This window comes from Balaenoptera musculus, chromosome 1, assembly GCF_009873245.2.
Source record: "Balaenoptera musculus isolate JJ_BM4_2016_0621 chromosome 1, mBalMus1.pri.v3, whole genome shotgun sequence".
Lineage (NCBI taxonomy): Eukaryota > Metazoa > Chordata > Mammalia > Artiodactyla > Balaenopteridae > Balaenoptera > Balaenoptera musculus.
The window spans coordinates 39,079,584-39,093,232 of NC_045785.1; the positions used below are offsets into that span (position 1 = coordinate 39,079,584).

General features: G+C 57.9%; 1 protein-coding gene across 1 annotated transcript; it reads left to right on the top strand.

Moving 5' to 3' along the window:
* The first annotated feature begins 10,415 nt into the window (after positions 1–10,415).
* On the top strand, positions 10,416–12,664 carry FOXD2 (forkhead box D2). Its single transcript, XM_036868735.1, has one exon. The coding sequence runs from the start codon at positions 10,424–10,426 to the stop codon at positions 11,879–11,881; it is 1,458 nt and encodes a 485-aa protein (XP_036724630.1). The 5' UTR covers positions 10,416–10,423; the 3' UTR covers positions 11,882–12,664.
* The last annotated feature ends 985 nt before the right edge of the window (positions 12,665–13,649 follow it).

Sequence of the window (13,649 nt, forward strand, 5' to 3'; positions counted from 1 at the left end):
CCTTTTGACATTCCCAAACCAGCCACAATGAGACCTCGTACATATATCACGTATGCAGGTATATTTGCAGGAAAACTTCCTAGAAGTGCATTTCCACACAGCCCTTATCAAGACACCAACCTCCCTGTGTGGTCACAATGGTTCTTTTGGCAGCTGTCCTCTTTTATTTATCAAAGGGACCCTTAGTGACTGTGGTCAGAATTTCACCTTCTCAACCCTCACTGCCCTCCTCCCCAGTGGCCTTCCCGCAGATGCTTTGGCCTCTGGATTTGGGAAGGCCGGGCACTTGCCACCTCCACCTGGGTGGGGTCTGTGCTCTGGCCATCAACCTGTGCAAGGTGATGGCCCCTTCTCCCTTCTAGCCCCCAAGCCCTGGGCATCATTGACAGGTGCAGGGAGCTAGCTCTTTGGATCTCTACTGTTCCAGCCTCCAGGCCTCCTGCCAGATGCTGCCATCTCCCCTCCTGGCCCTCCCCATCCGGGCTCCAGTCATGACTCCCTTTTCCCGATCATAGAATCACGTTCTAAGATCTGCTCCTCTCTGGCCTCGGATTTCCCATTTCAGTGCTTTTAATCCCCCAAATCTGAGTAGCCCCTGCTTTGTGAGACAGAGTGGACAAGGGAAGATCAAGCAGAGCCCCTTGAGAGGCAAGCATGTGACTAAGGGGAGACAAACTCCTGGCTGAAAGCAAGTCCCTCCACAGCCTGGGAACCTTGGGGGTCATCTCAGACCTGTGACATCAGCTCATGTGGCAGATAGCGCGCCATTTGGGGCTGACCTGGGCTGGGATGAGAAAGAACCTGGACAAGGCCAGGCTGTGCAGAAACATGATAATTAGTATTGCTGTGAATGGTAATTGCTCACATTTGGAATTATAGATAGGGCACAGTATTTAAGAGCCCTGATTCTGGGGCTTCCCTGGTGGCGCAGTGGTTAAGAATCCACCTGCCAATGCAGGGGACACGGGTTCGAGCCCTGGCCTGTGAAGATCCCACATGCCACGGAGCAACTAAGCCCATGTGCCACAACTACTGAGCCTGCCCTCTAGAGCTCGTGTGCCACAACTACTGAGCCCGTGTGCCACAACTACTGAAGTCCGCGTGCCTAGAGCCCGTGCTCCGCAACAAGAGAAGCCACCGCAATGAGAAGCCCGTGCACCGCAACGAAGAGTAGCCCCCGCTTGCCGCAACCAGAGAAAGCCCGCACACAGCAATGAAGGCCCAATGCAGTCAAAAAAAAGAGCCCTGATTCTGGATCCAGACTGTCCAGAACAGAAGATGCACTTCTCACATGTCAGATGAGGATATTGAGGACCTGGGAGGGACAGAGGTTACACAGGAAGAAAGGGGCAGGACTGGGAGATCCCAGGCCTCGGGACTCAGGTGCAACTGCTCTTCTCCAGTCTCATGGACAAACCAGGAGGAGGTGCATTCTCTTGGCAGGTTGGAGCAGGCATGCTCAGAAATGTCAAGGTTGAAGAGAGCGAGGAAACTCACAAAGGCCTCCTGACTCATAGTTTGCTCCAACTAGAGTACTAGGTCTCAGGAATCCCTGTGAGGTAGCGCTAGGAAATTTCCTTGGTCTCTGTCTCCAACCCAGCTATCTGGATACTTTACAAATGAGAAAACTGAGGCTGAGAGATTATTTGTCTGAGACTAATAAGTGGTGAGAGCTCAATTAAAACCCAGCTCTAAGACCTGTACTCCTTCTGCTACACCTGGATGCCTCTAAGATTCCTGCCCAGTGATTATCCAGCCTCTACTCATGCATTTCCAGTGATGCGGAGCTCACTACCATCAAAGTAGCAGATCGAATCTCTGAGGGACAGCCCTGTTGGAATTTTTTCCTTCCATGGAGTCACAGAAATTGAGTCGCTTTACAACCTTCAGGCTCCCTTTTGCCTTGGCCTTTGTGTTCCAGGTCAACCCTGCAGAGGTTTGGAGATGGCAGCTGTGTCAGCCCCGAGCCCTTTATTCTCCAGGCTAACACCCCAGACCAGGCCTTTATGTCTATGGGACACTCCCCCACCCCTCCCTGTATTAATTAGGGTTAAGTTCAGCTGTGAGTAACAGACACCCCTCCCCCCGAACCTCGCCTACCAAAGAAAATTCCACAACAGTGGCTTAACCAAGACTGGAGTTTGTTTCCTTTTCACATGAAAGTCTGTGCAGGCAGTTCAGGATGGTATGGCACCTCAATGGTCTCAGGAACCCAGGATCCTTCTTTCCTGTGGCTCCGCTGTTTGTGAAGTTAAACTCAAACACGCAGAAATTTGATTCAACCTACCTTAAGCAAAAAAGGAGAATATCTTTAGAATATCTGGGAAGTCTAAGCGTTCTAGTTTCAGGCAGAGCCAGAGGACTCAACATTGTTACTAAACTGTGTCCCTTTAGGGTGTTTTCTTCTGTGGATGGGCTGTCAAACAGCACTCTCCAGAGGACAAGAAGGATGGTTGCTGGCAGCTAGGCCTACGTGCTAATCTTCTGATCCAAAAGGAGAAGTGCCCCTCCCAGAGCCCCAGAGTCCTTATATCCTGGCGTCTCAGAGTCTATATATCGAATCTTGTAGAAGGAGTGACTGGCTCAGCTTAGGTCACTTACTCCTGCCTAGACCTATCACCGGGCCTTGGACGGGCAATGCTATGTTTGATCCAGCCAGGTTGCCTGTCTGCTCCTGGAGGTAAGTGTGAGGGGTACAGAAATTGGACAGTCCCATCAGGACCACATGGAATACAGGAGGGGAGGTGTTACCCAACAGAGAGGTGGGACATCTCAAAACTGAACATGTTCGGCTCACCATGCTAAGGAGATTGAGTTTTGTCTCATAAGCAATGGAGAGCCCCTGGGAGATTTTGGCAGGGTTTGGCTGGTTTGATTGGTCAGAACCATTTTAAAAGAAGGAAACTGAGGTAGAGAGCATGAGAGAGAAATCCAGTGACTGCTGGGGTCAGGGACCAGGGAATAACTCTCTCTGATGGGGGCACACATTCTCCTCCCTTCAGGGATGGGGACTGATGGGGGAGAAACAATGTCTGTCCTTAGAGAACACGTATCTCTGTTGATGACATAAGCTAGATACAACCTTATCTAGAGTCACAGACAGTGAGAAGTATGTTGTATGACGCACTCATTCACTCATTCATTCATTCACGTTTCCACATAGTTAACATTAATTGAGTACCTATTATGTGTTGGATTTTGTGCCTGGCAGGAGGTAGAGTATTTAATGATGATGAAGATAATGATAAGAAACATTTATTGAGCTTCTTTCAAAGTTTCAGGCACTGGGCTAAGTGCCTTCTATGCATTATCTCATTTAATCTTCACAACACCATATGAGGTAGGTACATTATTGTCCCCATTTTGTAGAGGAGGAAAGATGAGGATGAAGACAATATAATGCCTGTCCTCAAGGAGCTCACAGTCTACAGAGGGTGACGGACTAGAAAACAAACCATGACAAGAGAGGGAATTAGCATTTTGTGAGCACAGAGGCAGGAGCCCCTCACAGCCTGGCCAGTGTGGGGTGTTATCAGGGGAAGCAGCTTATAAAACTTGACATTTGAAATGGACAGAGGATTAGGAGGAATGAGCCAGGAAGGAATGAGCTGCATGCAAAGCTGAAGAGGTGAGAAAAAGCAAATCAGAGGTAGTGTAGTGCAGGGGTTGGCGATGAGGCTGGACAAGCGGGCAGGGGCCAGGCTGCCTGGTAGCCTGTGCAGAGAAGCACATGCTACCCAGAAGGAAAGCATCTCTGAGGAGACCTCAGGCTGCCAGGCAGGTATCACTGGAGCCTTATACAAATTACATGCAAATCCCCACCCCCCCACAGCTTCTCCTTTAACTTTCTAACTGCAAGCACCAGAAGGCCTCCTCCTGCTGATCTGGGATCTCAGAAGCATCCTCTGGGTATTTATTAATGCCCCCTCTCCCCCTTTCCCTGGCAGAAAGGAGGGTGGTATTTGCCTGAATTGAAGCTGTTTGCAGCCTCCAGCAGACGTGCCTGCTGATGTAAGACACTCAGCCAACCCCTGAAATATGCAGCCCTTCAAAGTGGTTTGGGAGTTGGGGGAAGGAAGAGTCTGACCTTCCAGGGCAACTTTGCCCTCCCTTCCTTCCTTACTGCCCGGTCCTGGAACAGGAACCTGCCCCCTGCCCCCCCCACGCCCCCCCCCACCCTGCCACACACACACAAGTTCCTTCTCGCATTTCCCCTCCCCATTCCGGTGAAATGGAGAGGGCTCTGGGCTGAGTAATGGGAGACTAGGGATCTGGTTCCACCTCTGCAATCAATTTGCTGTGTGACCTTGGGCAAGTAAGCCGCTCTCTGGGTCTCAATTTCCCCATCTGGGAAAGGAACTTTGAAAATCTACAGTCCAATTTTGGGATAAATGACTTCATTCTTTATTTACTGGTGGGGTGGGGTGGGGAAGAAAAACAGCACATCCAGTGAGGAATGCAAAGGGTGGGTGGAGTGGATGGACTAATGGTTTCTTTGGTGAAGGGGAGGCAGGAAGCAGGTGGGTCGTGTAGTGCAGTGTACTGCTGGAGTAGAGGCTTCAGGCTTTAGGTTCTGAGGAGCTCAGAGCAGGAAGAGGGGAAGATGAGTTGGGCTCTCAAAAAGGCTTCTTTCTGGAGAAGGCGGGATTTGAGCCAGGATTTGAAGCCTGGGTACAGGCTGGGAAAGGAAGCAAGCATGCGCAAAGAGGAGTCTGGAGGTTATGAGTCTCTGGGTGACTTTGCCAAAGGAGTGGGGTGGGGAAGGGGCGCTTTGGTCCCAGACACGGTCGTTCAGTTCTTGCCTCTCTGCGTGGATGCGCGGTTCCTCCAGAGGTCGCTGTTTCCCAGGAATCCGTCACCAGCGTCCGCGCCGCAGGGCCAGAACTCCCGCTGGTCCCCTCGCTCGGCTTCTGCGGGGCTTATGTGACTCCGCAGCAGCTTCGGAAGGCTCAGGCCCGGCAATGTTTCCCCGCCCGCGCGGGGGCTTACGGCCTCACCAGTTACCCTGCCGGGGGCTCCGAAAGGCTAAACATGACTGCATGTGTTTGCGTTCGTGTGTACAGGGTAGGGGACCGAATTCGGACGGCTCTGCACACCCCACCCCTCCCTCGCCGCCCCAATTCCGGTCTGCGAAAGGCCGTCCGGTTCCCGAGGCACTGCTGCCCTCGCAGGCGGCGAGGAATGGGTAGGAAGGAGGCGGCCGCTGCAGTTTTCCTGGCTCTCCGCATGAAGCCCCTGTACCCTCTCCTCCCTCTCCTCGCCACTGTCCCAGCCCCCTGCCCAGGCTCGCATTCTCACATCCTCCTTCCCTGCCGGGGTCACGCTGTGGCCCGAAGTGGGTCTGCAGCTCCCGACCAGGTCGCACCCCTTCAGGCCCCGAGGTGGAGCTGTGGGCCTGGCTGGCGAGCCTTCCAGGGCTGTCCCCGTCACAGATGTGCGGTCGTGAAGGGAGAACTCGGCACCAGCGCCAGTCGCTCAGGGACGTACTTGGGCACACAAAGCCACCGTCGCCCGGAGGGGCAGTCACACGCGCGCGGACCCAGCAACCCAGGACGCACGTAGACAGCAGCGCACTTTGACCTGAGGCCCACGCTCTGACACACCTGGAAGCGTCCCCTACTCCCCTGGCCCGGCGGCACATCTCCCACGCGTGTGGGGCCTGCCCTGCCCCTGTCGCTGCGAAGCCGGCGCCCCAAGTCGGGCGGTTTGGGAGCCGCGCTGTTTTCACCCTCTCCTAAGCCCGCAACCCTCTTCCCGCGAACGAACGAGAGTGCACAGGCTCCGAGGCGCCCTGGTCCAGCTGCGACCGCGCAGTGCTGCGGCAGGAGGGTACTCGCGGGGGTCCCGACCACGTAGCCCGGGGGCGGTGGCCGTGCACACTGGAAGAAGAGAAAGACGTTTCCTCCAGGAGGTGGAGGGTATCCGAGCTGTGCGGGGCCGCAGAGGCGCCGACCCCTGAGCCCGCGCCTGGGGGTGAAAGAGCACACGCGGAGGCCCTGCCGTCTCTGTGCTCGCAGAGGGGCCGGCCTCTCCCTGAACTCCTGTGTGTGGGGAGCCCCGCCGCCTGCAGTTCGCCCCTGCAGGTCACACAATCTGGAGTCTCCCGCCTCCCACTCAGGGCCAAGAGAGCCGATCGCCTTTGAGCAGGCGAAAATCTGGGGGAGAAAGGGGTCGGGAGATGAACCCGCTGCGGCCAAACAACCGTCTTGCTCCAGAACTGCGGCCACAGGGAGGGACGGGAAGAGGGGGTGGCTGCGCGGGTCTCGTCGCTTTGCCTGAGCCTGGCCACGTTTGTGAATAAAATTAGAGAAGTGTGCAGGCGTGGGATCCCCTGCCCGGCTCAGGCGGCGCTTTGCAGCCCGGCTGCACCGAGGGCAGACCTCCGCGCTCGCTGCACTTGAGCCCTCGAACCCTGGGAAGGCAGAGGGAAATCTCCGCGCCGCGCCCCCGCCTCCAGCCAGCTCAGCGCCGCTCTCGGCCGGTTTCGCGATTGACTTAATTACATTCTCATAACCATCCGGGTGTTCTCCTTTCCCGCGAGGCGAGGAGAACAGCACGTCTACAGGGAGCAAAAGAAGGGAAGGGAGGAGCCTAAGGGGAGGGACGCCATTGACAGCAACACATCGCAATAAACACGCAACAACCTCTCCCTGGTGCTCCGAACATTTTGGAGTGGAAAACCCCTGAACAGGCGCCCCCCAAACGCATCCTCCCAGTCGTTTCTGAGCTGCTCAGGGGAGATGGCTAAATAGTGAGATAGAGGAAGGAGGGGGACTGGGAACTACCAGTGACATTGTAACCAAGACCTGCTAAATCTGTCGCCTCCTGCTTCTTGGAGGCTGCAGGCATGGGTGCTGGTGCCCGGGCTTCTGGGAGAGCACCCAGTTTTTCGCGGAGCGGAGTGACAGACTCACCCGGGGACGCACACACGACCCGAAGACGTCAGAGAGGCTGAGCCTGCAGACGGGAAAGCCTGGAGCCACGGAAGACGGGCAGGAAACTAAACGAACCCCGAATACCGGGTCGCCCTTCTCCCAGCCCCAGTGCATGTACTCCTGGCATTGTTCAAAACAAATTTGCCCAGAGCCTTGGGAAGAATGAGAGGGTCCCAGAAACACCCTTCCCCAGGCAAGAGTCGAGCTCGTCCAGGGGATAAGCAGAGTTATTTGGATAAATAGAGGAGCTCTAGACTGGGAGCCTGGACATCTGGGCCCAACTCAACTCGGGGCCCTTCAAAAGCCTTGCAAGCCACTGGATCTCCTGGCCCTCAGTTTCCACTCCTATAAAACTGTGGGTGTTTTTAAGCATCTGGAGGATTTCTTAAGAATCACCTTGCAGAATGGGTTGGGGGGCCATGTCCCCTTTCCTTAACCTGGGTCTCAGCAGCATGGAGTGTGCAGCAGGGCCAGGCAGAGGTGGGGGCTGGTGGCTGCAGCCGCTCTATAGAGAAGCAGAGTCCTGACTGGAGCAAGAACCAGGATATTTGGGCAACAAATGCCTCAGCTAGTCTTACCCTTAACTTGGGCAGGGTGCTGGAGCATAGGGAACCAGGAGAGAGTGCTGGCAGAGAAAGAAGCTACTGGTTCACATTTGCCGTTTTAGAAATGAAGACATTTAGAAAGTGAGATGGAGAAGCATGATGTCAATGCTGACTTCCCTCCATTTACTTAGACATTAGCAGAGCTGAGCTGGGCTGGAGCTGGTGTGTATGTGGTGGATGGTGAGTGTCAGAGAGAGCTCCATGTAGTAATGAGCAAGCTTGGGGTGTGTGTAAGTTTGCCAGATAAAATAAATCTGCTAAATCTAGCACCGCCGGGTATGTGAGTTTATCTGGACTCATGCAAAATATCAATACTTCTCTCCAAGGCCTTTTTTTTCCCCCCTGGAGGAACCTATCACCTAGGAAATTCTGATTCCAGGGCTGCTAGTCCCTGTCCAATTTCCTGACAATGGTTTGAGGACTGGACCTCTTCTTTTCCCCAAGGACAGTCTTTTTATGCAGACCCAGCATACTGGGTGGATCCCCTTGGTCTGAGGTCCCAGAAGGGGGTGCCCAGTGGACTTGCTCTCACGGGATATGAGCAGCCAGACCTGCCTTCCACTCTCTTCTGCTCCTAGCCGGATGGCTGGAGAGGATGGAGAACTCTATCATGAGGATTCCACGACAAGGGTGCACCTGGCCATGCTCTATCATGTTGTAGGAGACTGAGTCCTCACCCGCCCACCGCGGGCTTCTGTTGCTCCACCTGTGGAATACACTAGATTGGAGACTACTGTTGGGTGAAAGGGAGATTTCATCCACCCTCACATGACTCTGCTGAGATACAGCCTGCAGAGGTTGCAAATCCCCTCCCACCCTACTCCCAGCACTTATCTACAGAGGACCTAATTCAGCACTGGAGAGGATTAGATAGCAGCAGTAACCCAGTCCAGGACTAGACCATGGTTTGAGATCCAGGTGGGAGACTATAGCACCCCTAACCCCTTTCTCTCTCCCCAAGAGTCTGCAAAGTGCCTTCAATACCCTCCTTTGTAAGTAGCCTAGAGTGATAAGGCTACTTTTACACATTTGTCAGGGGGTGGCTGTTTTTAACCTCATTTTTACAGAGGAAGAAACAAAGACACAAAGAATTATAGCAACATATTACAGAACAGGTAAGTAGTGAAACCAGGACTGGGATCCCAGCAGCCTGGCGCCAGGGGCTCTTAACTTCTACTCAGAGCAGGAAACTGAGGCTGGGAGGGGGAAGTAAGTTGCTGACTGTCCTACAGCCTGTGGCAGCTGAGCGCAGCCGGGTCTCGCCTCTCGCATGCCCGAGCTTTGACCACGGCGGGGCGCTGTCGGGGCAGCAGCCCGTCCATCGGCTCAGTACTTGACCACGTCCAGTGCCCATCTCCCCTGTCACCCCCAGAGGTTGAGATGGGCCCAGTCTGAGCTGGAGCTACTGGTTGCTGGGTTCATGGAGGAAGGCCAGGGGAGCAGGAGGACTATGGGCAGGACCCCAGCTGGCGAGAAAAAGGGCACAGGACCAACACCGTGTGCACAGGATCCTGAGAGATGAAGGCAACACTGGCTTGCCGTTGAGATCAGGGTTCATTGACGGACGTCTCGGTGGGGGTCCTGCTGCCTGTCTGTAGAGCCTGCAAGACCGGCCAGAAAAGGGGGGAGTGGGGAGGAGGGCTAGTGGCCCTGCAGTGCGACTGGGGGTGGGAGAAACGACGAAATCGAGCGAGGGATTCTCGGACCCACGAACAGACATCCAGATAAATGCAGGATTTCCACAGGAAACAGAGGCAGAGATTCACCGAGGGCGAAACACAGAGTTACAGGGCTTGAGTGAGACAAACGGATACCAAGACAGAAAAAGGTCGGATACAGGCAAACTCGGCGATGGACCGGTCCGCGCTCCCGAAATACAACCGAAGCGCCCCGGAAAAGTTCTAGGAAGCGGGCGACGGGCAGGCGGAGCGCTCCCCGGGTCTCCCCGCACACACTGCCGCGTCTGGAGCCACGCGGCGCGGCGACGGGATGGGTGGCGGGGTCCCGGCCTTGGAGGGGAGGAGAGGGGCGCAGCCGGAATCTCTCACCTCTCCGAGGCCCGAGGCTGAGAATGCCAAGTGTGCTCCTCGCGATCACTCAAGTGCGACTGCCCTTGGGCCGGAAGCCGCTCGGGCTCCTTCGGGCCCCCCTCCGGCGGCGTTGGTCCGGGCGTCTCAGGCTCCGCTGGCGCGCCAACTGCGCTTCGGCCTTGGTGGCCCGGGCGCTGCCTTGGGGAGATGATGGGTGGGGACTGTCGCTACTACTCCCAGCTCCGGCTGGAGCCCGCGTGAACCTTAACATCCAGGGCTAAGCGCACTGAAGGCAGCGGCCCCAGGGAGCGGAGAGTTTGCGGGATCTGCGGGGAAAGGAGGACCCGCCTCGAGCCACCCGAGCCGCACTCCCGCCGCGGCGGCTGTTTGTTCCCGCCGGGCCCCTCCGCGGAGGCACTCCGCCCGCCCCCGCCCCACCCCGCTCAGGGAGCTCCGCCCCGGGCTCGCGCTCTTCCGCCTTAGGCTGCTGCCAGGCGGGAGGAACTAATTTACCGACCTCCCCTCCCGGGGTAGGGGGGCGGTTGGGGGCCGAGACCGGCTGTGTAAGGGAAGGCCTCAACTCCTTCCGCCCGCGCCCGGGGCGCAGGCCCCCGCTCGGTTTCCCAGGGCAGCGGAGAGAGCCGCCCCCAGTCGGGTGCTCATCGAGAGGTGAGAGCGGCCGAGTGGGCCACGAGGGGGCGCTGCGGAGCTGGGGGACACCCCTCCCTGCCAGCCTCAGTCCCCCGCCCCCTCCCCGCCCGCGCGCAAAACACACTCGCCCCAGAGGCAGCGCGGCGGAGCCCGAGCCGCGGCCGGAGCGGAGCCGGAGAGCGGCGGTGGCGGCGGCGGCACCATGACCCTGGGCAGCTGCTGCTGCGAGATCATGTCCTCCGAGAGCTCCCCGGCCGCGCTGTCCGAGGCCGACGCAGATATAGACGTGGTGGGCGGCGGCGGCGGCAGCGGTGGGGGGGAGCCCCCTGCCCGTTCCGGACCCCGCGCCCCCCGGGACCTACTCCCCCACGGCCCCGAGCCTCCCCCAGAGGAAGCCGAGGGGGACGCCGCTGAGGACGAGGAGGAGTCCGGCGGCTGCTCGGACGGCGAGCCCCGCGCTCTAGCGCCCCGAGGGGCGGCGGCCGCAGCGGGAAGCCCAGGGCCAGGCACAGCGGCGGCCCGGGGCGCGGCGGGGCCCGGGCCCGGACCGCCGTCGGGGGGCGCGGCGACTCGGAGCCCGCTGGTGAAGCCGCCCTACTCGTACATCGCGCTCATCACCATGGCCATCCTGCAGAGCCCCAAGAAGCGCTTGACGCTGAGCGAGATCTGCGAGTTCATCAGCGGCCGTTTCCCCTACTACCGGGAGAAATTCCCCGCCTGGCAGAACAGCATCCGCCACAACCTATCGCTCAACGACTGCTTCGTCAAGATTCCCCGCGAGCCGGGCAACCCGGGCAAGGGCAACTACTGGACGCTCGACCCGGAGTCGGCCGACATGTTCGACAACGGCAGCTTCCTGCGGCGCCGCAAGCGCTTTAAGCGGCAGCCGCTACCGCCGCCGCATCCACACACGCACCCTCACCCTGAGCTGCTGTTGCGCGGCGGGGCTGCGGCGGCGGGGGACGCCGGCGCCTTCCTGCCGGGCTTCGCGGCTTACGGCGCCTACGGCTACGGCTACGGGCTAGCGCTCCCGGCCTACGGCGCACCCCCGCCGGGCCCGGCTCCGCACCCGCATCCACACCCGCACGCCTTCGCTTTCGCCGCCGCCGCTGCACCTTGCCAGCTGTCGGTACCCCCAGGCCGTGCCGCGGCACCTCCACCCGGACCTCCGACGGCTTCGGTGTTCGCGGGCGCAGCCTCGGCTCCGGCCCCTGCGCCTGCGCCGGGCACAGGATCGGGCCCGGGCCCCTCAGGCCTGCCAGCCTTCCTAGGCGCGGAGCTTGGCTGCGCCAAAGCCTTCTACCCCGCGTCCCTGAGCCCTCCCGCAGCAGGCACCGCGCTCCTGCGCCAGGGCCTCAAGACGGACGCGGGCGGCGGGGGCGCCGGGGCCGGGCAGAGGCCTTCCTTCTCTATAGACCACATCATGGGCCACGGTGGCGGCGGGGCAGTACCCCCGGGCGGGGGCGAGGGCTCCCCGGGATCGCCGTTCTCGGCGGCGGCGGGTCCTGGGGGTCAGGCCCAGGTCTTGGCCATGCTGACTACCCCGGCCCTAGCTCCAGTGGCCGGCCACATCCGCCTCTCGCACCACGGGGACGCGCTCCTGTCCTCAGGGCCCCCGTTTGCCGGCAAAGTAGCAGGCCTCAGTGGCTGCCACTTCTGACCGTGTCGGGATCTGGGCCACTTAAGCCCGCACTCCTCAGTCTCTCCCGGGAGCTCCTGCGGTCGCAGCGGAACTCAGGGAGTCTATTTATGAAGAGTCTCCAGACCTTGGGCCGGCGCGCGTGACTTAGCACTTCAGGCTCCACGCACAGAATCTCTCCGATAGTTGGGACGAAGCGGGCTCCGTTGCTCAGGCAGAGGCCCGGGTCTCTGCGACGAGGTCGCTAGCCATGATCCCATTCCAGTTTGAGCAGTAAAAGGGGGAGGGGGAAGTCTTCGCTTTTCCCCAGTCTCTGCGCCTCTCGGCAGCCCCGGAAGAATGCTTTCCCGGAGAGGTGCCCGCCCAGGCCCGGCAGATCCCGCCAGAAACACCAACTTCGCAGAGAGGTCTCCCTTTCTGCTTCTGCCTCACTCCTTCCCCAACTTTGAGGCCCTGATTGTCCAATATTATAATTTAAAGACACCTATTATCTGCTTTGTGCTTAAAAGAAAAATTCAACTTTTTTTTTTTCCTTGCTGTTCTCCAAGGAACTTCGTTCTCTTGGAAGCCTACAGCAATGTCTACACAGGCGAAGGTGAACGGACAGGTGAAGCGAGGGATCTCCACAATCCCTGCGCAATCCCGGAATCCCTCTCCATTGAGGAAAATCCTCCCTCTTTTGTGTTGGGGCGCTTTTGAAGGAACTCTACCCCTTTCCCGTGGCCGGCTGGGTCCAGCCATCCAGGGTCAGCAGCCCTCTCAGCGGTCTGCTACGTCCCAGGCCCTGGGATATTTATTGTAGCTAAAGGCAGTGAGGTTGGGGTGGGAGAGGAGGGTCTGGGTCAGGGACTGGAGAGGCGGGGGGGCGGCCAGGGCACATCCTGTGGCAGGGGTCCTGTAATTATGTGTAAATATCTGTACAGCGGGCTGCTATCTGCATTCTCTGTCCACTGGGTGTGCATTGATTTAGACTTCTCCACTTGGGGAGACTCTGTGAAACTGTCTGATGGTCTGTGTGGAAGAAAAGAAAAACCTGTCTCCCCCCCACCCCCCGACTCCCCATTGGTGTCAATTGAATAAATGTACGTGAACTCCAGCAGTCACCAGCTCTGTCTGCTTGCCTGCACTCCCGTTTCCCAGTCCGGGGTCTCCCGGACTCCTAGGCAGAGTGGAGTGAGGAAGGGCCCTGAGCAGCCCAGGCAGGCAGAGGAGGGCTTGGGCTTATCAGATACAGGGGACAATGTGGCCTTGGCCTTTGGCTGTTAATGGGGCCAGGATTCTGGGAAGGCTGTGACCCCTCCAGCGCTTTCATTTTCGCTCTGGTCACAGGAAGGTTTCTGCCTGGGGTTCCGCAGAGAGGCTTTGTTTCAAATGCACCTGGGGATTCTCATCTTCCAGTTTAGACTTTAGCATGGCCTGGGCTCATCTGGGTGCCTCGTGCTCATGGACACTATCTATACCCATTAAGTACAATTTGAGTGGAAGTGTTTACTGATGCATATTCTGTAAGTCTTTCTGTGCTTCTATACTTGGGGGCTTTTATGGAGCTTCTGTTTGTGTTTGTCTGGGTTGTCATGCAGCCTTGCTTTTTGTCCTTTTTTTTGCAGGGGCGTTGGTTGTATTTCAGGATATCTGTGTGTTTATTTCTATGTGTGTCTGTGAACGTGTCTCTGTGTTTTCTGTTCTCTGTCACCATCTCTTTCTGTGTCCCTAAGAGGAGAGAGGTCTCTCTCTGGCCATTGTAGGGCCTTCTTTGCATTCCCCCCTGCCACCCCCTCCCACTCCTGGC

Excerpts from the sequence above, each read along its gene's own strand:
- FOXD2 (XM_036868735.1), top strand. The coding sequence starts at position 10,424 with ATGACCCTGGGCAGCTGCTGCTGCGAGATCATGTCCTCCGAGAGCTCC.